Source organism: Rhamphochromis sp. 'chilingali' (genome assembly GCF_963969265.1).
Source record: "Rhamphochromis sp. 'chilingali' genome assembly, chromosome: 14".
NCBI classification, from domain to species: Eukaryota; Metazoa; Chordata; class Actinopteri; order Cichliformes; family Cichlidae; genus Rhamphochromis; species Rhamphochromis sp. 'chilingali'.
This window is the reverse complement of record NC_137941.1, coordinates 21,037,904-21,059,549: the sequence shown is the minus strand read 5'-3', so window position 1 is coordinate 21,059,549 and position 21,646 is coordinate 21,037,904. Positions and strand designations below refer to the sequence as shown.

General features: G+C 40.3%; 1 protein-coding gene across 1 annotated transcript; it reads left to right on the top strand.

Annotated features, from left to right (window-relative positions):
• Positions 1 to 21: 21 nt before the first annotated feature.
• LOC308409943 (uncharacterized protein) lies at positions 22 to 21,411 on the top strand (the record flags this gene model as incomplete). The annotated part of the gene is made up of 15 exons (XM_080902937.1): positions 22 to 88; positions 6,489 to 6,568; positions 7,844 to 7,969; positions 8,052 to 8,144; positions 8,639 to 8,701; positions 8,814 to 8,948; positions 9,037 to 9,186; positions 9,271 to 9,429; positions 9,924 to 10,079; positions 10,861 to 10,985; positions 11,519 to 11,725; positions 13,000 to 13,555; positions 13,665 to 13,729; positions 17,840 to 20,869; positions 21,355 to 21,411. Exons 2-15 carry the CDS (start codon positions 6,538 to 6,540, stop codon positions 21,409 to 21,411), a joined length of 4,953 nt encoding a protein of 1,650 aa, XP_080759063.1. The 5' UTR covers positions 22 to 88; positions 6,489 to 6,537.
• Between the last annotated feature and the right edge of the window lie 235 nt (positions 21,412 to 21,646).

Sequence of the window (21,646 nt, the reverse complement as noted above, 5' to 3'; positions counted from 1 at the left end):
CTGGAAAACAAACAACAGACTCGATTCGTGAATGGATTTTAATACTAACTTCGTGACATTGTAATGTGCCGTGCGGAAGACTATTGAAGTAAGTGCTTCCCAGTATCTGCTGGGAATAGTTTGTCCAAACAAAGACGTTGATACTATGGTTTACATTTCTGTAATGCACATTAGCGGTGCTATCACGAAGGAGTTTATTTGCAAAATAAATCAGAGTATAACCAATAACCCCAGTAACTCTGGAGAGGATTTCTTCCTCCCAGCAAAGGTTATAGAGGGGTACAGATTTTATCAGGCTGTGTGGCAGCGTCTGCCAAAATGTGTGTCCTCTCCATCAATAATAAACGTTAGCAGTTTTTCTTTGACAATAAATAATTTAAATTAAAAAAAAAACATATAAATATACACGTCTTTGTCAGTAACAGGGCTTTTCAAAAATTTGCAAGTCAGTTTTGGGCAACCTTTCGTAGGCCTATTCGACTCCAACATTGACACATTTTTCCAAAATCTTAGGTCACGTGGGTTTCCTCGTTAATTATTCAAATTAGTTCACGTTGTGAAAACCCGAGTTCCTCTGAGCTAACGAGAAGATAACAATTTATTTTATAACCAACACCACAAGAGGATGGAACCAGACGAGTACAAGAGTTTGGTTGCAAATAAACTAAAAGGCGAGTATCCAGCGCTTTTCACGAAAAAAGAGAAATTTCTTCTCCGAAGAAAAGCTGCTATTTACGACATTGAAGGTAATAACAGCAACTTCGTAGCGTTTATAAACCTCATCAATACATATATTAACACACACACACACACAATGGCAAAATGTGTAGTCTTAATTAGTCTTAATTAGCTTGACCTTTCTTTGACCTAAACAAAAACAAGAGAAGCCATTTCAAAGCGTTTCTACTGGCCAGGGATGTCATTGGACGTCAATAATTGGGTGGGTACTCAAAAGAAACTCTGTAATTCTACTACAGCTAACTTATTTTAAGATGAACACAGCAATGTTTCTGTATCTCTCAAATTAATTTACTGTTGTGTTTCTTACTGAATTGCTTTTGTTTTTGATTAGGTTTCCCAGTGTGCAGTTTGTCAGGCAAGTGCTGCAACAATTAATTAATGTAACTATGTTTTTCTTTTTAAGGTTTCTCAGCCATTTTAATTGGTTGGGATGGACATTATTGGGAAACCTACTGAAACCAACAGCGGACATCAGTATATTTGTGTTTTTATTGACTATTTCACAAAATGGCCACAAGCACACCCTTTGAGGTCGAAATCAGCCAAGGATGTGACAAACTGTCTCATAGAATTTCCTTCATTTCTGCCTTTATGTGTGGATGGGATTATTTTTTTAAAACGAAAACGGAAAATCTCAGTTTTCAAAAACACCCGTGTACGTGTGGACGTAGCCTCAGTCTCTGACTGGAAGCACTAATTCGTCATTCGGCTTTTGTCAGACTAAAGTAACTGTTAAAACTGTTTGAAAAGCTCAGCTATACAACAAGGAGAGATTGAGAATTTCCTTTTAGTTCTCAGTTTATTTGATATTGACAAAAGTTAGTCAGTTTTGTCTGTTCTTCTGTAAAACAAACTAAGATTTATTTTTAGAATTAATATTTTGTTTCTAAGTGGAATTGACAATTTAGTCTGTTTTGTTTGTTCTATTTTGAAACTTAAACGCTTTAGCGGCTGCCTTTTGTGTAGTTTGCAATATTTGCCTTTATTTATCTGAAAAAGTCTCATGTTCCTTAAGTACATCTACCCTGTTGAACTTATTATGGGAAATAAATATTTAAATAAAAACAAGCTGCTGATTATTTCACATTTTACTTGTGAGCAACGGCACATTTAAATCTTACAAATATAGTTATTTGGCTTATATCGTGATAGATATCGTTATCGCCTGAAATGAAAAAAACATATCGTGATATGAAAAAATCTCATATCGCCCAGCTCTAGCTGGAAGCATGTAAATATAATAATAATAATAACAACCACTGCAGCCAAGAAGAGTGCCTGATGAGCCCAGTTGTAAGTAAGCTATTAAGACTCAGTTGTACGCGGTGTTCCTGTTTTCCTCTGAAACAATAAGTTCCGTTGGAGCAGCCTTTCTCTGTCTCTCGCTAGCAAACCTGACCCGGGCAACAAAGTAAAGCTAGTTTTCGGCTATGAGCCGCGGACCTTCAGTAATAGTAATAAATCACATTCATGTAGTTGTAAACAGCAAGTAGAATGGGAGGGAGAGCCTTCAGTTTTCAGGCCCCTCTTCTGTGGAACCAGCTTCCAGTTTGGATTCGGGAGACAGACACTATCTCTACTTTCAAGATTAGGCTTAAAACTTTCCTTTTTGCTAAAGCATATATTTAGGGCTGGACCAGGTGACCCTGAATCCTCCCTTAGTTATGCTGCAATAGATGTAGGCTGCCGGGGGATTCCCATGATGCATTGAGTTTTTCCTTTCCAGTCACCTTTCTCACTCACTATGTATTAATAGACCTCTCTGCATTGAATCATATCTGTTATTAACCTCTGTCTCTCTTCCACAGCATGTCTTTATCCTGTCTTCCTTCTCTCACCCCAACCGGTCGCAGCAGATGGCCGCCCCTCCCTGAGCCTGGTTCTGCCGGAGGTTTCTTCCTGTTAAAAGGGAGTTTTTCCTTCCCACTGTCGCCAAAGTGCTTGCTCACAGGGGGTCATATGATTGTTGGGTTTTTCTCTGTATCTATGAAGCGCCTTGGGGCGACTTTTGTTGTGATTTGGCGCTATATAAATAAAATTGAATTGAATGATAATATATTAAGTAATCCAAAGTATTCAGAATACGTTACTCTCATTGAGTAACGTAACACGTACAAAATACATTTTGGGGCATGTATTCTGTAATGGAATACATTTTAAAAGTAACCTTCCCAACACTGGTGACCACTGAATAACCTTGAGTGCAGAGTGACAGTAACTATTCAACTCTTTTTAGGAGTTAAAACTAAACTCTCATGGAGTTACATTTTTACTACCACAGAGTAAAATTTAATTCATAACTAGAGTTCATTTTGATATTTTATAGTGTTACTCAAATGAAAAAAAGGTTTTCGGTATAAAATACTACAAAAACACCATACTGATTATTATGAATGTATGAATTTATTTATTAAAACAGCATTGTAATAGTGTAACATTCACCATTAAAACAGCTATTATAATGGCAGCTAAACAGTTGAGACGTGTGATCATATAGGCCTAACAGAATTAAAGAAAAAACTTGTAATTTAAAGAAAGCTTAAAGAAAGCACTTGTAATGCAGTGTTAACATGAGGAAGACTAAGTCTCCATTAAGCCAACAAATTAAATAATACAACTCTCTGACACAACATGAAATTGTGAATCACACCCATATAACATTTGGGCATCAAAACATTTGAAAGGTCTTAATTTCTCCCTTTCTAGGGCCAGTATCTTCTTAGGAATGGTTTCGTTTACTTGAAAAGCATGAAAATGATCATGGAAACATGTTTCATGCTCAACCATAACAAAAACAGCTTTACCATCATGCAAAATGATCAAAGCTATCTTGCTGAAAGCTGACATGTTTTCATAAGTGCCTGTGTAACACACACAAAGATTCTAGGTCTGACCAACTGTCTCAGCCGTGGGTAAAACGATGACAGTTAATAAAATTCTAAAAGATAATTTATTAACACAATAATCAAAAGGTAACAGATTAAACAGTCCAGTGTCCCATTTGTGGACCAAGTAAAAACACACAGTCCAAGTCCGGAGCCAGCTATGCCACAAAGCCAGTTGAACTCCACACATTAACTTGAACAGGGTTAGCAGTTGTCCTATGAGACCTACCACCCTGTAAATAGATAGCCAGTGGTCACTCCGGCCTCTGCAACTCGGCTGCCTTTAGGCTGTGGCATATAATAGGCACTGGCCTATACAGAGAGACAAAATAGCACCTTCACTATATAATTCACAGCACACAACCCATCCATCCCAAACAGAACAGGTTTCAGCACATTACATACCTGCACAGAGAGACAAACTAACACAGCAGTGTTTGTAGTGTGGGCTATAAGTAGACCAATGTATCAGTGCAATCAATTACACCTGCCTCTAATTAGTCCAACTCCATTATAGCCATTGGCTCACTGTAAATGTGACACACACAACCACTCCCAACCCAGTGCAGCTTCACACAATAATATGGAGATGAATTAATCCAGGCACATTAGTCTACCATGTTACACCTGTGCAAACAAAAAGCCCAACAATATATTCAACACCAATACACATTACCCAGTGTGTGAGTTTGACAGTGGTCTAAATCAACATGAAGATATGGAGATATAATTTCTGAGTATTCTTCAAACACATTTTAGCTGGACCAGACTCAACTGCTTTTAAACTCATACATTCCCAATGATAAGCTAATGCAAATTGATGTTTCCTTGCAAGTGGTGCAGTCAAATTCTTAAGGTTCTTAATACAGTCTTTGAAAAATTTGTGTTTGGCTTCAAATCTCATGGTCCAGATATGAATGAGAGGACCAATCTTTCGAACGCACCTCGGATAGTGGACCATGAAATGATGTTTTGGAATTAAGTTGCTTGATGGGTATAGTTCTCTAAAGAGTCTATGGTGTACAATAATCAGGTGCTTTAAATACACAGTCATTCCTTCAGTGATAGAGATTGGGAAAACGATGTTTAGAATGTGCAACAAATGCCAGTGCAAATCATCTTCTGGGATGAGATGAGATGAATGAATTCCCGCTGTTGTGCCTACATCAATATTGTACAAAGAGGTCTGCAAAAATGTGTGCAGGCTGGACAGAGTGTCTTCATATTTCACACGTCAACGAAGTGACACTTGAACAGCTCATCAAATGCACGCAGTGATGTGCATGACTGACATGGAAGAAGCTTCCGATCCAAGACAATGTAGAAGCTGAAAACCTGTGCTTTCTAAGTCCCTGTGGCCAGGAGATATGGCTGGGGGTTTCCTTCATTATTCATGAGGTGATCCTCAAGGCTCTGGTAGGACTGAAACACAATAAAAAGCATAACTTTATAAGCCCCTTAGGTTAAGAAAAGGTGTTCCATGAACCACAGTATGTGGAACTGGATCCAACACTCATCTTCTTAGGACGTTTCCTTCCAGCTGGTTGTGGCGTGAGAAGATGCAGCAAAACAAGAAGAGAAGCCATGTCTGGTTGAGGGTATGAGCAGAAAAGAAGTGATCCATACACACATTATGCACACTACTGCTTTTTAAATAACTTTTAAAAATGAAAACTAAAATCACTACATTAATAAAATGTTACCTTGGGACACTACCTGGCTCATCAGCATAATCCCTTCCTTTGTTCAAGGCCGATTTCAGCAATCTTTTTAGAAGACAAGTCTCTTTAAGGTCTCTGGCTTCCCTGGCTACCTTGTCTTTAAAACTCGTGTTCCATTTTTCCAGGAACCTGGAAAAAATTCGACAATTTTTAGCCAAACAACTGTTTTAATCTGTGGATTATACATATGAACTACATAAGATACTGGACTCTTTCACACACCTCACATCTCCACACGCACTCTGGTTTTTCCTTTTGCACGCTTCTTATAATTTATAATTTCTTTTTATTAATAATTTCTTACATAAACTGTTATTTGCACATCTTACTGTAAATTTCTAAATTAAAGCTGTAATTTTTTGTAGTAATCTGTAAATATTACTGTCAATTCTATAATTTAATGGTCGGGCATTGCACAGCAATAAGCATTTCACCTCATGTCATACTGTGTATGGTTGTGTGTGTGACAAATAAAATTTGATTTTGAAATTTGAATTGGAACTCCAGACAGCTGGGCAGCCCAGCACCTGAGGGCTCTGGGACACACACCATCAGGGCCAGCAGCTTTACTGGAATGGAGTCTGCCCAGTTCCCTTGTGATTTCATCTGCTGAGAGGGACAAAGAGAGACAGGCTGAGGGGGCAAGACAGGGGGGAGGAAAATGGAGAAGATCGGAAGAGCTGGGAGTGGAGACAGAAGACGCAGGCAGATTTAGTTTGTTTGGACATTCAACGTCTCCATCTATTCCCACACCTTTCTTTTGTCTCTGGCCAGTAATGGTCCACATTCCCTTCCACACCTCCCTGGTGTTGTTTTCTTGGAGTTTGCTTTCCAGCTTCCTTCTGTAAGACTCCTTTCCCTCAGCAATCTTGGCTTTAAGCTCCTTCTGCACCAGTTTCAACTGTTCTTTGTCCCTGTTTCTAAAAGCTGTCTTTTTCTTGTTCAGTACAGCTTTAATGTCTTTGGTTACCCAAAGTTTCTTGTTGGGGAAGCAGGGAATATTTTTTGGGGGGAACAATAATATATAATAAAATAAAATGACCATAATGCAGCATCTTCCTGTGGCTAAGCCTCTTCCTGCCTCTCTCTCTCTTTCCCCCTCTCTCTCACCTGTCCTCCTGGGTTTGATCTACTTAATCAGCAGGGAGCCGCAAGGTGAGGAGGTGTGAGGGAGACAGCCAGCAGTGAAGATGACCGGGCAGACCGATGTCGACATACCAGGTGAGCCTTGCTACATATTATAAAGCCCTCGGCTTCATGCACACCTAATCATACCTAACACAGGCTCCATTTTGCTCACGGATAGCATGTTTCTATTTCTGTCAGCCTGCTGATACTTAAATGGCTTGAGCTCTGACAGCAGGCTTGGCTGGGATTTAGTGGGTGTTAAGTTCGGGAAGTACTTAAACTTTCTGTCCCTGGGCTTTCTAGAGATGAATCACAGACAGCAATGTGCAAAATTCTTGAACCGCTTCTCACCTAAAACCATTTCTTTAAGCAATAGTTCTCTTTAGGACACTGGCTGCTGTTTCATTTATTTTCAGTCCAGTCTCTATGCCTGACCGTTTTCAGGGGGATATTTTAATTTTTATTTGTTTGTTTGTTATTGTTGTTAAGCCAGTTAACACTGACTTATGAAACACAAGCATTAAAAAGACACCTAATTTAACAGCTTGTCATAAAACACAATTTGTTCCCATTTCTTTAGCACCTTAAATCATATAAAAAATGTCAAAGAAAACATATTTGATAGGCATGAAACAGTATTGTTGCAACCACAAGATGATTCCTAAAGAGCTATTTGTCAAAAACCTAAAAAAGATCTTATCATGGTGTGCAGTGTGTTCTTAAAAATTTGAGGAAACTTTACAGTTGTAAGATAAAAGAAGGTAGCAGGCTTAATAACCATCTACAGAAGATAAGCAGTATCTGAAAATCATGTCCTTGAGAAATCCAGCAAAGACCTGACACAGGAACTGAGAGATGCATCTGCCCTTCAGCTGATCCATTTACTGTTCACTGAAGTCTCATCAAAAATATTCTCAGTGGAAGGGTGGCTGTCAAGAAGCCATTATTAAAGAAGTGAAACCAGGAGAAAAGGCTGAGGTCAAATTGCAAAATAACTGGTCTGGCAGCAGCTCTTATGCAGTGATGAATCCAAATATGAAATTTTTCGTTCAAATAATTGCCAAAATACAGAGGAGGTCAGGAAAGAGGTACAACCATCTGTAAAACCCTGTGTGAACCCTGTGTCATGGTTTGGGGCTGTGAGAGTTCAGACTGTGTTTAAGAATAAAGGTGGTCTAATATCAACTTCCAAGCTTGTAAGAATTACACAGACTTGTTTTTTGCCTTATAATGGTGTATTTCCATGTATGTTTGCATGTTTCAATAGATAACTGCACCTCTTTCCCATTTTCATAGCAAAATATATATTACAAAAAAGAGGTCGCTGAAGACCTTTGCACAGCTCTGTATTTGTCCATCTGTTACCAGAAACAGGAGCAATTTTCACATTTGGAAGGACCAGCTTTGCTAATAATGTTCCCAGCAAGTTCTGGCTGAAGAATGACCATCCAAAGAAAACGTCATGTGGCGGAGAGCACTCTGCTGTTATCACAGGTACACTGTATGTATATTTTAGTAATGAAAGCTGACATTGTTCACTAATAACATTCTTTTTGTGCCTGCAATGGCGTTACAGAAAATGGGAGGTTGCTGATGTTTGGTGGCAACACATGGGGCCAGCTGGGGTTGAGAATTAAGCCTAGTGCCAGGAAACCAACCTCTGTGAAAGGTTAGTATTTTTCACCGTGGCTGGGTCATATTGCATCAAACTAGTTATTTTTTGTGTAAAGCATAAAAAAAAATAAGCCCACATGACTTATTTTGTTAATCTAAGCCCCAAAATATAGAGTACAGTGCAATACAGTTTTATATACTGGGATCTTTATAATTAGAGCTATTTGTATCTATTCAAGCTATTTTGTTATATTTTGTAACTTATATATTACTTGTATGTAACCAGTTGTGTTGTATTGTTACTGTTCTTACTGGCTTGGAGCAATTGTGACCACATAGTTTCCTCTGGTATTGTGATTCTAATCACATAAAAGACAAAAAAATGTGAGACAAAAAAGGCAGAAAGTTGAGAAAATGTGTGATAAATTTGAATTATTTTTAATTGTTAACTAATGACCAGAACCAGAATTTGTTAGTCCATTAACAAGAAGATAATTGTGGTATTTTGAAGCCATTTTACTCACTATAATTACTGCATTTCCTTTCCAGCCTTGAAGTCTGAGAAGGTGAAGCTTGCAGCTTGTGGGAGAGACCACACAATTGTTTGCACATGTGAGACAATAAACAAATATTTAATTACACGTGAGAGATGTTTCCATGAACACTGTTGTCCTCAAAATGAGTATACTTGTATATTTAGTTCATGGCAGTGTATACAGTGCAGGTAGCAACCAGGACGGGCAGCTGGGTTTAGGCCATTGTGACAAGTCTACATACTTTCACCTGCTCCGCCCCTTCTGCGACTGGGCACCAATCAAAATGCTTTCTGCAGGATGCAACACCTCAGCCGCCTTAACAGGTTTGAACAATGACGATATAATAAGTTTCTCTGCTAGAAAAGATGATCTGGGCATATGTAAAGTGTATGTACGTATGTGTGTTGGTAGAGGATGGGAGGCTGTTCATGTGGGGGGACAACTCTGTGGGTCAGATTTCTTTTGGGGACGAGGGATTTGCTGCAGAACCCAGAGAGGTCCACGTTGGAGAAGCAGTCATATGGGTGTCCTGTGGGTATAAGCACTCAGCTTTTGTGACAGGTACATGCATCACTGCAGTAGGTCCAATGTTAAATGAACCAGTCTTCAATACTTGTGTCATTTATTGTGTTGGATTTGTCCCAGTTTATGGTCGTCTCTACACGTTTGGTGAGAGTGCGAATGGAAGACTCGGTCTTCAGGAGGAGCAGCTGGCCAATCACAGAATTCCTCAGCAGGTGCAGGGAGTCCTGGGTCATGTCACCCGAGTGTGCTGTGGAGGAGAGCACACAGTGGTCCTCACAGGTATGCTAACAATTTGTTATTTTTAAAGAAAAGCATAAAACATCTGTGAAAGGAGCTGGTTAAACAGCGATGGAAAAGGTATTCAGGTCTTTAACTTAAGCAAAAGTATCAGTGTGCCTGATAATGATTTTCACATTATTGTGGGAAAAAATAAGGAGAAAATACTATCGCTTTTACTGTATGCATTAATATGTATGCAACATTTAATGTCAGCTGATCAAAGTAGGGCTGATTTTAACTGTAAAACACATGTGGTGATCACATCGTGTTTCCTTCTTTAAAATCTGCCACAGAACTCAACTTGTTTGATTATGTTAGACACTTTAAGGGACAGAATAAGTGATCTCAGCTCAAATGTAGCACAGACACAATGAAGAAGAACATCAAAATAAATTCCCCTGAGAATAGTGCTCTTGTACAGTAGTTGAGTAAATGTACTATACATCGCTTTGAATCAAAAGGGTTCTTTCCCTCTGTCTGCTTTGCTGTGCCAGAGAAGAACGTGTACACATTCGGCAGAGGTCAGTACGGTCAGCTGGGCCACGGAACATTTCTGTTTGAGGTTCATTTGCCAAAAGCGCTGCAGCACTTTTGTAACAGCAAGGTCAGACACATCGCGTGTGGAGAGAACCACACAGCTGTGGTCACAGGTAAGCCATCTTTGAAGGTCATTGTGACTTTAAAAGTAGCATTTCCCATTCACCTTTTTAGATGTCCATGCATGTTTTATATATGAAAGCATATAAAGGCCAATAATAACTGTTTTAATGGAATATAATATATCTACAAGCTTTAAGGAAGGAATTATTTAAAAAAGTTTTTCTGTGATAAGTTCAAGAAACAAACTTCTTTAGGACATATGACTTGTGTACCACGCATAATTAAACACACAGCAACAAACCTGTAATCAGGTTAAAAGTACCATTAGTGAGGTAAATAAAACAAATTAACTGATGATGAAGACGAAGTGGAATCTCTTTTTTCCCCATCCAGCATAAACATGTCACTGAGGTGCTGTTTAATCACACAGCAGCCAGTCTGCCACTGTGAGGTGTTCAAATGCAAGTTCAGCAACTCACAAGCTTTCTCTAGAATTTGCTAAAGTGACTAATTTCATAAACTTTCTCAGATGTTGTCTGCCTCTAGAGGTATTCAGTTGATTATCACCACATGTGAGTCAGTTTTCGAGGGGGTAGATAAATCCAAGTTTTGTCAGTTAACTAAATGATAAATCTAATTTCAGCCAAACAATGTACTAAAAACCAATATTCAGTATTCAAACTTTTCATTCCTATGTGCATTTAAAAAGGGAATTAAATAAAAATCAAGGATTTTGTTGTTTATAAAATGTGTTAAAAGCAAAACGACTTCAGCCAGGATAGAAAACCTTCAGTCTGTGTTTGATGCATTTATCCTCCCCCTGCTCCACAGACAGCGGGCTGCTGTACACGTTTGGTGATGGTCGTCATGGAAAACTCGGGTTAGGGGAGGAAAACTTCATCAACCAGTTCAGCCCGACACTCTGCACACGTTTTCTTCAATACGCTGTTCAGTCAGTAAGTGAAGGTGATGTGAAGGGCTTTAAAAGTAATCTTCATAATCAGTCAACTCCCTCCAAAAAGGCCATAAAATGTATGAGAGGCACCACAGCTTGTAACAGGAAGCCTACTACAGCAGGATGTATCCACAGCACCATCAGTGATCGATAACAGAATATTCTTCACCAATCACCCCAGGAAGAGCAGCTGAAGCTGTGCTCACAGCCAGCACCTGGATACTTTCAGAGATCAGCCTTTTAATGAGTAATGAGCTCTGAATGGATCGTGTAGTGTCACATCATATCGCCTTTCTTTGCATCTGCAGGCTTTCTCCTATTTGGCAGCTGATTGTTCATAGGGAGCAGTATTCTTAGATACATCAGAGGTAAACTTCTCTCAAAGTAAGGCAAACGTAATCTCGAAAACAATCTTGCTGTAGCCTTGAGGGAGTAATATCCTGTATGTCAGCAGGTAAATGAGTGAAGAGCAGACTGAGAGTTAATCAGCTAAATGTAACAAAGATGTTTTCTTGTGTCCTCTCTCCCCGTCAGGTGTCGTGCGGTGGTCACCACATGCTGGTCGTGGCTACACCCAGGCCAGCAGAGAGCCAAGAAGCGGTGCCAGAGAAGGATGTCTTAATCGCAGACTACTTTCTGGAGTCAAGTTTTACCAAAATCATCTTTAAAAACAAGTTCATCAGTCCAACTCCACCATCACCACTCTCAGCCCTCTCAGCCCGGGCACGCCACCGAGACAGAGTGAGACCCTTCAACTTACTGCTCATTTTTAAAACACTTAATTCAATTCAATTTTATTTATACAGCGCCAAATCACATCAACAGTTGCCTCAAGGAGCTTTATATTGTAAGGTAGACCCTACAATAATTGTTTTTTATGTTATAGTTTAATTCATGGAAATAAGTTACCCAAATCTATTTGGCCCTGAATGAAAAAATGATCGCCCCCTAAACCTAAGAACTGGTTGTGCCACACTTGGGCAGCAAGAACTGCATTCACGTATTTGTGATAACTGGCAATAAGTCTTACATCTCTGCAGAGGGATTTTAGCCCACTCTGCAGGATTTTTTTTTTATTCAGCCACATTGGAGGGTTTTTTTCTAGCATTTTGGATCTCCATTGGATTTCTACGGAGCCCTGCAGGGGACATGGGAGAAAAAAAAATTAAGACGGACTTTTGCGAGATCTCACAAAAGTTTTAGCCGCATTCTTCGGACGCCGGCTCGAAGCCAACCGGGAGGTCGAGGCACGATGTGCCGGGAAAGCGGTGTTCCACCCGGCTGTAGTAGGTCTCGACCTCCCGTTAACGGGAGGTTAAGAATGCGGCTAAAACTTTTGCGAGTCCCGAGTTTGTTTTGCGAGATCCCGAGTTTGTTTTGCGAGATCTCGCAAAAGTCCGTCTTAATTTTTTTTTCTCCCATGTCCCCTGGTTCTCAAGATGTTTTTTGGCAAAAGTGAGACGAACCTTTGTGTTGTTTTAGATCAGCAGTGGTTTTCTCCTTGGTGCTCTCCAATGGATGGATCAGACTTCCAAAAAAATGTGGTTGACCACAGTTAATTCATGATTCAACAAGGGTGCAGATTACTTTTTCACACAGGGCCAGGCATGTTTAGATACCTTTTTTCCTTAATGAATTTAAAAAGTGCATTTTGTAATTAGTCAGGTTATCTTTGTCTAATATTAAATTTTATTTGAGGACCTGAGTGTGATAAACATGCAGGCATGTTGAAAAAAGAAATCAGTAAAGGGGTTGGGGTGGAATTGATTTTTTTTCTTTTATTTTTTATTTGACCTGTGCAGTCATGAAACAGGTATTTAAGTGTATTTTATGCGATAATAAAACGTTAAACATTTGAAACCCATGCTTGCAGAACCCCTTGGAAAACTTGTATGACCTGTATTATATCAATAGGGGGCAGTGTTGCACCACACTGCAAATCTGCCACTGGTTGCTGACGCTCCATAGATACATTTCCAAACTTAAACTCGAGAATCTCGTTTCCTATTTTTCAGGTTCGTTCTGTGGAGTTGTTTGGGGATAAGTTTCAGAGCCTCCCACGGCTTAACTCTGACTTTCTCAACACATCTCGGCAAAGATCCAGAAATTCCCTAACTCTGAAAACCCTTTCAAATGATGCTACTACCCCTTCATCATCCCCTAAACCAAAATCAGAGGTGACAGGAAGCCCACTTCTCTCCCCCAGATCTCGATCCATATCCCCTCAGAGTCCACTGTTATCCTCTAAGGCATCAACCCCACATTCACAATCATCATTCACGCTTCAAAGTAAAGCATCCACGTCTGCTTCTTCTAAGTCTAAATGCAAAAAGGTGCCCTCTCCTTTGCTTTTACCAAAGTCTATAACAAAATTAAACCCCAGCAGTCCTGTAGCTACTAAAATGACTGCAAAGCCTAGACTAAACCGAGCAGCAGCCACTAAGAAGCCTCTAAGTAACAAATTCTCATCTCCTGTGCCACCTAAAGAGCCCTACACCCCGACTAGACCCCCCAGTAATGTTTTCATTAAAAATCTAAAGGAGGAAGAACATTCTGCCCCAACACAAACAGGTACTTGAATTCTATGGTTTCAACAAGTGGCAATAAATGTTATAGCCAGCTTTTAGCTGATGCTTGAGCGGGTTTAAGCTGTTTAACCTAATTTTGTCTGTTATTTCAGGAAATGTTAAGAGACAAATAATCACTGAAGAAGTGGAGGAGAAAGAAGTCTTTTCACCATATATGGTGAGAGAAGACATTTTTGATGGCTCATTATGCGATGGTTTCTCTTAGATAGAGCAGATAAATACAGTATAGTCCACAGAGTCTTAAATGTAGAGTGAGACGACTGTTATTTTCCTCTTCTGGCTTCTTCTCTCTGGTTTGGATTAAATGCACTGCAGGGCAGGAAGCAGCAACGTAGAACACTCTGACTTTTTCCAGGAAATGTGCATACATCAGCATACGTGCTGTGTATACTGTATGTGTGTGTGTTCTTGCAAGTGTGTGTGTGTGTGTGTGTGTGTGTGTGTGTGTGTGTGTGTGTGTGTGTGTGTGTGTGTGTGTGTGTGTGTGTGTGTAAAGAAATTTTCCACTTGGTAAAACAATGAAGAAAAATATAGAATTGAATATCTCTAATGAATCTTCATCAGCCAGTTTCAGATATTTGGACAGCTTCTGCTGATACACAAATTTGTTTGGGCTCCAGCCCCTAGATGCACAAACACACACACGGATACACACACACACACACATGCAGTGCTTTGGAAAAGTTCTCAGGAATCTTGCCACATCTCATCAGTGTTTCCACAACCAGTGATGAAGCAAGTTGAGAAAGAGTCTCCTACTTTGCTGTGTGCTATGGGTTACTGCAACATGTGGTGCCCCCCCCCCCCCCCCCCCCCCCCCCCCCCCCCAGCAATCCTGTCCTCACTGCAGGGGTAAATTTGTGTATTTGTGTTTGCACAGTACTGTATGTGTGTCCTCACATGTGTGGGTTTTAAGTGTGAGAGAAATTTCAATTTTATTTATATCATGCTAAATCACAACAACAGTTGCCTCAAGGTGTTTTATATTGTAAGGTAAAGACCCTACAATAACACAGAGAAAACAGAGAAAACATATCATATGACCCCCTATGAGCAAGCTTTTTGGTGACAGTGGGAAGGAGAAACTCCCTTTTAACAGGAAGAAACCTCCAGCAGAGCCAGGCTCAGGGAGGGACTGGCATCTGCCGCTACCGGTTGGAGGTGAGGGGAGAAAGATGGTACAAAGACGCGCAGTGGCAGAGTTCCAGAGATGACTAATAACTAATTGATTGATTGATTGGTAATTTATTTCAACATGTGAACAATATACAAGTACATTTAGAAAAGAAATAAGAGAGAAAAAAAATACTATACAAATTACATACAAAAAAACATTCTGATTAATTTACATGTTGAAAGGGAGTGGGAAGAAGTATACACTTATTTAATCCCACCCCTGTCCCATAAATTATCAGTGAATATTTAGTCAGCTTCCTTACTGATATAATTTGTAATAAAAATAGTGAACAGATTTCTGATATACTATATACTATAATATCACATCATGAATTTTTTGTTTGTTTGTTTTTAAATAGAGACATTCACTTAATTTAAATATTTTCCTTTTCTTTATAGATCGAGAAGATCATATTTTTATAACTCTTTTTGAACAGTTTTATGTTTGGACATTGCTTTAATTCCATATTCAGTTTGTTCCATAGTTTCACTCCTTGAACAGAAACACAAAAGCCTTTTCTTGTAGTACGTACCTTCATTGTTTTGAAGTTACAAAAACCCCTTAAATTATAACTTCCTTCTTTCAAAAAAAACATACTCTGAATATTACCTGGCAGTTCTTTATTTTTTGCTTTGAATAGAATTTGTGCTGTTTGGAATTTCACTATATCGTCAATTTTCAATATTTCAGACTGCAAAAATAGTGAGTTTGTATGTTCCCTATAACCTGCATTGTGGATGATTCGAATTGCTTTCTTTTGAAGAGTAAAAAGTGAATGTAATGTGGTTTTATAGTTATTGCCCCAGACCTCTGCACAATAGCTTAAGTATGGTGAAACCAGTGAACAGTAGAGAATATGAAGTGATGTTCTGTCGAATACCTGTTTTGCCTTGTTTAGTACTGCAATGCTTCGTGATACTTTGGAATGAATATATCTTACGTGAGCTCTCCAGTTAAGTTTTTCATCTATTATTACCCCCAGAAATTTATTTTCACTGACTCTTTCAATATCAACACCATTTATTTGAATCTTTGCATTTGTATTTAAACTACTATTTCCAAATAACATCAGTTTAGATTTATTCAAATTTAATGATAATTTGTTTTTATCAAGCCAGAACTTCACTTTACTTATTTCATTAGTCATATCCTCCAATAAATTCTGCAGATCATCACCAGAGCAAAAAATGTTTGTATCGTCAGCAAAGAGAACCATTTTTAATACTTTGGACACTTTACAGATGTCGTTAATGTACAAGTTGAAGAATTTTGGACCCAAAACTGACCCTTGGGGTACACCACAAGCAATGTCCATACATAAGGAGCAACCACCATTTATTTTCACAAACTGCTTTCTGTCACTTAAATAACTCCGGACCCAATCTAAAACTACCCCTCTGACACCATAACGTTCTAGTTTTCTTATTAATATATCATATAATGATTGCAGAGAAGTGTATAAACGCATAGTGGGTGAGAAAGGTGGCTGAAAAAGAGAAACTCAATGCATCATGGGAATTCCCCAGCAGCCTAAACCTATTGCAGCATAACCAAGGGAGGATTCACGGTGACCTGATCCAGCCCTAAATATATGCTTTATCAAAGACGAAAGTTTTAAGCCTAATCTTAAAAGTAGAGATAGTGTCTGTCTCCCGAATTCAAACTGGAAGCTGGTTCCACAGAAGAGAGGCCTGAAAGCTGATGGCTCTGCTTCCCATTATACTTTTAAATACTTTAGGAACCATAAGTAAACCTGCAGTCTGGCAGTGCAGTACTGTGCTGGGGTGATGCAGTGCTATAAGGTCATTAAGATAAGATGGGGCCTTATTATTCAACACCTTGTATGCATGGAGAAAGATTTTAAATTCGATCCAGCATTTAACAGGCAGCCAGATGAAGAGAAGCCAGAATAGGAGAGATATGCTGTTGCTTTCTAGTCCCTGTCAGTACTCTTGCTGCACCATTTTAGATTAACCGAAGGCCTTTTAGGAAGTTTTTACAACATCCTGATTATAACGAATTACAGTAGTCCCGCCTAGAACTAGTTTTTCAGCGTCAGTCTGAGACAGTGTAAAAGTGTAAAGTGTGCGTGTTAGTCCCCATAGGGAAATAGTTCCTCTGCATTTAACCCATTCACCCAGTGAAGCAGTGGGCAGCCAACAGTGTAGCGCCCGGGGAGCAGTGTGTAGGGACGGTACCTTGCTCAGGGGTACCTCAGGGTAGCCGTTCAGTGGAGTCGAACCACCACTCTACCTACTGAGCTATCCCTGCCAGTATGTTTTCTAAAATAATCAGTAATCAAGAGAATAAAATATTGTATTATACATAGGTATTTAATGAAAACAATCAATTTTGGAGAGAAGGTTTATGAGGTGCTGAACTTGTTTTTAAACACCTCACAATGGCAGACTGGCTGCTGTGTGATTAAATAGCACCTCAGTGACACCCTGTGAAAGATTTTCTACTTCAATATGTAGAAAAGTTTCAGCTAAGACATCACAGACAGTGGATTTATGCTGGCATCAGGTAATCCACTGGGACTGTATCCGAGCTTGACTTTGTGGTGTTATGCTTGATTCTTGGTATTACAAATGAAATCTATATATGTGTAATTTAGCATGAATTGACATTGAAATCGTTGAGATTTAACAGAACTTTTACAGTCATTGGTGGTCAAAAGGCGGGTTCACTGTGACATCATAATTTTCAGCAGAAACACTTTTTTTCATTCACTTTTTGTCAGTGCCATAACTCGGGAAGAGAAGGGGAATATATTTCACCAAACTGCTGACACTAATTATTCGTGCACACCTACTAAAGTCTTCAGTGCAACTAATTATACGAGTCTGCCCTGACATTCTATTTACACTTTGAAAACCACTGAAATATACCTCTAGTAGTCTATAATAGTAGGGTGCAAGTACAGTAGGTAGGTAAGATGATATTTAAAGCATTAAAAACACATAAAACATTGAACAAATTACATATGCAGTTATACTGACGGCCGCTCCGCTTGTGCAGCTTTCCTTCTTTAATCTACTTTTCTTTTTCGTATTATATCTTTCTGAATCCTTATGTGATTTGTTACAGGGAAAGAAAAAGGGCAGAGCTTTTAGACATGCAGTAAAGGAAGAAGAACCATTTGCACAACAGATCCAGACTAACGAGAAGACCGACCGAAACTCCCCTAAGGTTTTGCCAACAGAGCTTATGAAGGGCCCCAGCACCTTGAAGACAGAAGTGTCTCCTCTGAAGAGCACAAAGAAAAATCACAAAGTGACTTCAAACAGCAAAGAGAACATCACCAAGGAGTCCAGCAACATCAAACCTTCAGAAAACAGGCAAGCTCAAAAGCAGCTCCCGCATTTTAAATCATCACAGCAAGATAAGAGGAAACCGTCAGAGCATAGCACAAAAACACAACAGACGCTGACAGATGCACAGGAGAGAGTGACTGAAGTGAAGCACAAGACGAGGAAAACTGAGGATTTGAGAGAAAGTAATGAACCGAATGAAGAGGATAACAGCTCTCTGAAGAAAGGCTTGACAAGGACCCCAAAAAAGGAGACAAAGAAATCATCATCTTTAGATCCGAAATCTCCTTCTATCAAGGTCAGTAAAGTGAATCAAGCAGCCAGTCTAGCATCCACAGAAAATGGCGTAAAGGAAAATGAAGCAACTCAGAGGGGAAGTGATGACGTCAAACCTGTTGAAGTGGCGAGTCGGGGGACACGGCGAGTCAAATCGACTCTAACAAAAGATCAGCACAAGGTTAAATCTGTACCAGGAGTGGATGCTAAATCGCCAGCAGCACAGGAAGAAAACACAACACCTTTTAAGGCTGAAACCAAGAAATCTGTCTCCAGAAAAACACCATTGCAAGTTAAGGGAAAATTGCAAGAGCTTAAACCAACACCAGTCAAGGATCAAAGTAAATGTGCAGAAAATCCCCTCATTGAAGGTGAAAGCAAAGAAAAGTGTGAGGAAAATGAGTTAAATTGTGCCAAAGACGCCACTCTGAAGATGAAAGGTGGAACTGTGGATGAGCAGAAATTGTCAAAAATAAAGGACAAAAAGACGGCAAAGGAATCCGGTGCTGAACAGAGGGCAAAAACAAAACGAAGAGGAGGAGGCAAGGAAGAGGAAATCAGAGTTAAAGGTGAGGGGGATGTTGACTCTGAGAATAAGATGAAGGCTAAACCAAAGAGTGAAGCTTCCAGCCTGCCGTCATCTCAGCAGGATACACCTACAGAAGTGAGAGGTAACCCAATTTCCCCTCAAAGCCCAGAGGTGGATTCTCCTAGAGCTGCAAAACCCCTGCGAGGCGCTAAGCCTGTTGTTATGGATTCCCGTGTTTCTGAAACAGATGAAGAGGACACTTGGGGCAAGAATGGGGGAAAAACAAATTGGGGAGAAATTCTCAGTAATTCAGCGTCACTTCTTCCAGTTGCTGGGATTGCAGGTGCAGCTATTGAGGTCCTTCGTGAGGCAGTGACAAGTGTGCAGTCTGACAGTGACAAAGCCACCTCGACACCCTCTAAAACGCTCAGTAAAGTCAGACAATTCACGAAGCAGAGTGCAGTTACGGAGCCGTCCTTGTGCTCCACATTGTCACATTTTTCTTCCTCGAATGAAACGGAGGATGGCCTGAAGACAGATGCTCAAGCTGGTGTTCCATCGGAATCTGTAAATGAATCCCAAGAAGTAGAAAATGATGACAGCAGTTGTGATCCATCAGAGGGGGAGGCAGTGAAAGGGGGCCTGTCTGAGCATATCAGGGGTGAACACATGGAAGATTCACAAAAAGAAGTGGAGGAGAAATCCGACAAGGCATCTGGAGAGGATGAGGATTCTGAGGATGGGGGAAAGAATGAAGATGAAGATGTCGAGAGTGGAAGTGACAGTGAAGATAAAAGGGAAGAATGTGAGAGTAGTAGTGACAAAGAAACAGGAGAGGAGAGCAATACGGGAGAGGGAGAGGAAGATAATGTATCTGAGGAAGAAGAGGGTGATGAGAAAACAAGCAGGAGTGATGAAGATGAAGGAAGTGATAAAACTAATGCTGCTGAAACTGAAGGAGAGGAAGAAAGCAGTAAGAAGACAAGTGATGGATTGAGTGACTCTGATGGGAGTGAAGGAGCTGAGGAGGAAGAGGAGGAAGGTGAAAATGAAGAGTCCAGTGATGAAGAGAGTAAAGAGGATAAAGAGAAGGAGAGTGAGGATGAAGAGAAGAAAAGCGGTGATGAATCAGAGAGCGATGAGAGCACGAACCGAGAGTCAGAGGGGGAGGAGGACGGAGAGGAAGGAGACACTGCAGAATCTGCCAAAACTGAAGAAGAAGAAAATGATGAAGATGAAGAGGGCGAAACTGAGGAACAAAATGATGCCTCCACAGAAAATGAGGATGAGGAGAAGGACTCGGTTGAAGATGAAGAGGCAGATAAGAGTGAAGGAGAGCAAGACAGTGATAAGGGAGAGGAAGAAGAAGATAGCGAGGCTGATGAAGAGGAACTCCAAAATGAAAAAAGTGATGAAGAAGAAGAGGAAGAAGGAGGTGAGGAAAGGGAAGAAAGTGAGTCCGTAGGTGATGGGGAAGCTGAGACAGAAGATGGAGAGGATGAGGACAAAGAAGAGAGTGAGGAGGAGGAAGAGTCTGCAGAAGAGGAAGAGGAAGAAGAGGAGGAGGATACAGGGGACGAAGACATAGAAGCTGAGGAAGAAGAGGAAGAGAAGGAGGAGGATACAGGGGACGAAGAAACAGAAGCTGAGGAAGAGAAGGAGGATACAGGGGATGAAGAAGAAGAAGCTGAGGAAGAGAATGAAAGTGAGGAAGAGGAGAAATCAAAAGGAAAAAATAAAAGCATGGAGCCTGCTAAAAAAAATCTGTTAGAGAGTGATGAAGGGGAGGAGGAGGAGGGGGAGGAGGGGGAAGGTGAGGAGGAAGGGGAAGAAGAGGAAGAACAGCAAAAACAGACAAGGCTAAGAGGAAAAAGGAAAGACATGAAAGGTAATGATGAGGAAACTGATGATGAAGATGAGGATAGTGAGGAAGAGGGTGATGAAGAAGAAAGGGATGACGAGAATAAGGAAAAGGGAAATGAGAACCAGGAGGAGGAGGAGGCAGAAGAAGAGGGAATTGAGGAAGAGGAAGAAGGAGATGAAAATGAAGAAGAGGAGGAGGAGAATGAGGAAGAGGAGGACCAAGCAAAATTAGCAAAGAAAAAAAAAGAGAAGCGACAGAAACCGCCACCAGACAGAAGCAGCAAACAGAAAGAAGCACCCAAACCAGCACCGAGGACCAGGCAGAGAGCTGCAGGGGGGGCGAAAGCTGAGGACTCTCAGCAGTTCTGGAACGATGTCCTGCCTCAATACCTAGACCTTCAGTGACCACGCCCACGGTGAAGCCACACCCACAGAAATCTCAGCTAAACACGAGCTTCGTCTGAGTTATTCTTTATGCTCTGAAAACACATAACAAGTGTGTCTAAGCACTTTTCAAAAACCCTTACACTGTCCAAGGCAGTCAAGCCATTTATACTGCAATCTAAGTTTTGTCAAGAACTATTTTCATGTGCGTATTGATATCCATGTGGTGCTCTGTGTAGAACAACACTAAAGTGGTGTATTTGGCACTACCTTTGTCAGGATCCTGGGTCTCCTGAACCAGCGTTTTTAGTTCTTTGTGATTTTTGTATTTTGTACTCGTGTGATTTATTCTATGGTTTCTAGTTTTGATCCCCTGCCCTTCATGTTTCTCTGTGCCCCCTCTGTTCCGTGTAAGTCTCTGTGTTTCTTAGTTGCTGTCTCCACCGTGTCAAGTTCGCGTCTCCGTGTTATACTTCCTGTTTTACTTTGAAGGTCTGTGTCTTATGTGAATGTGTTGTGCTTTGCTTCCTT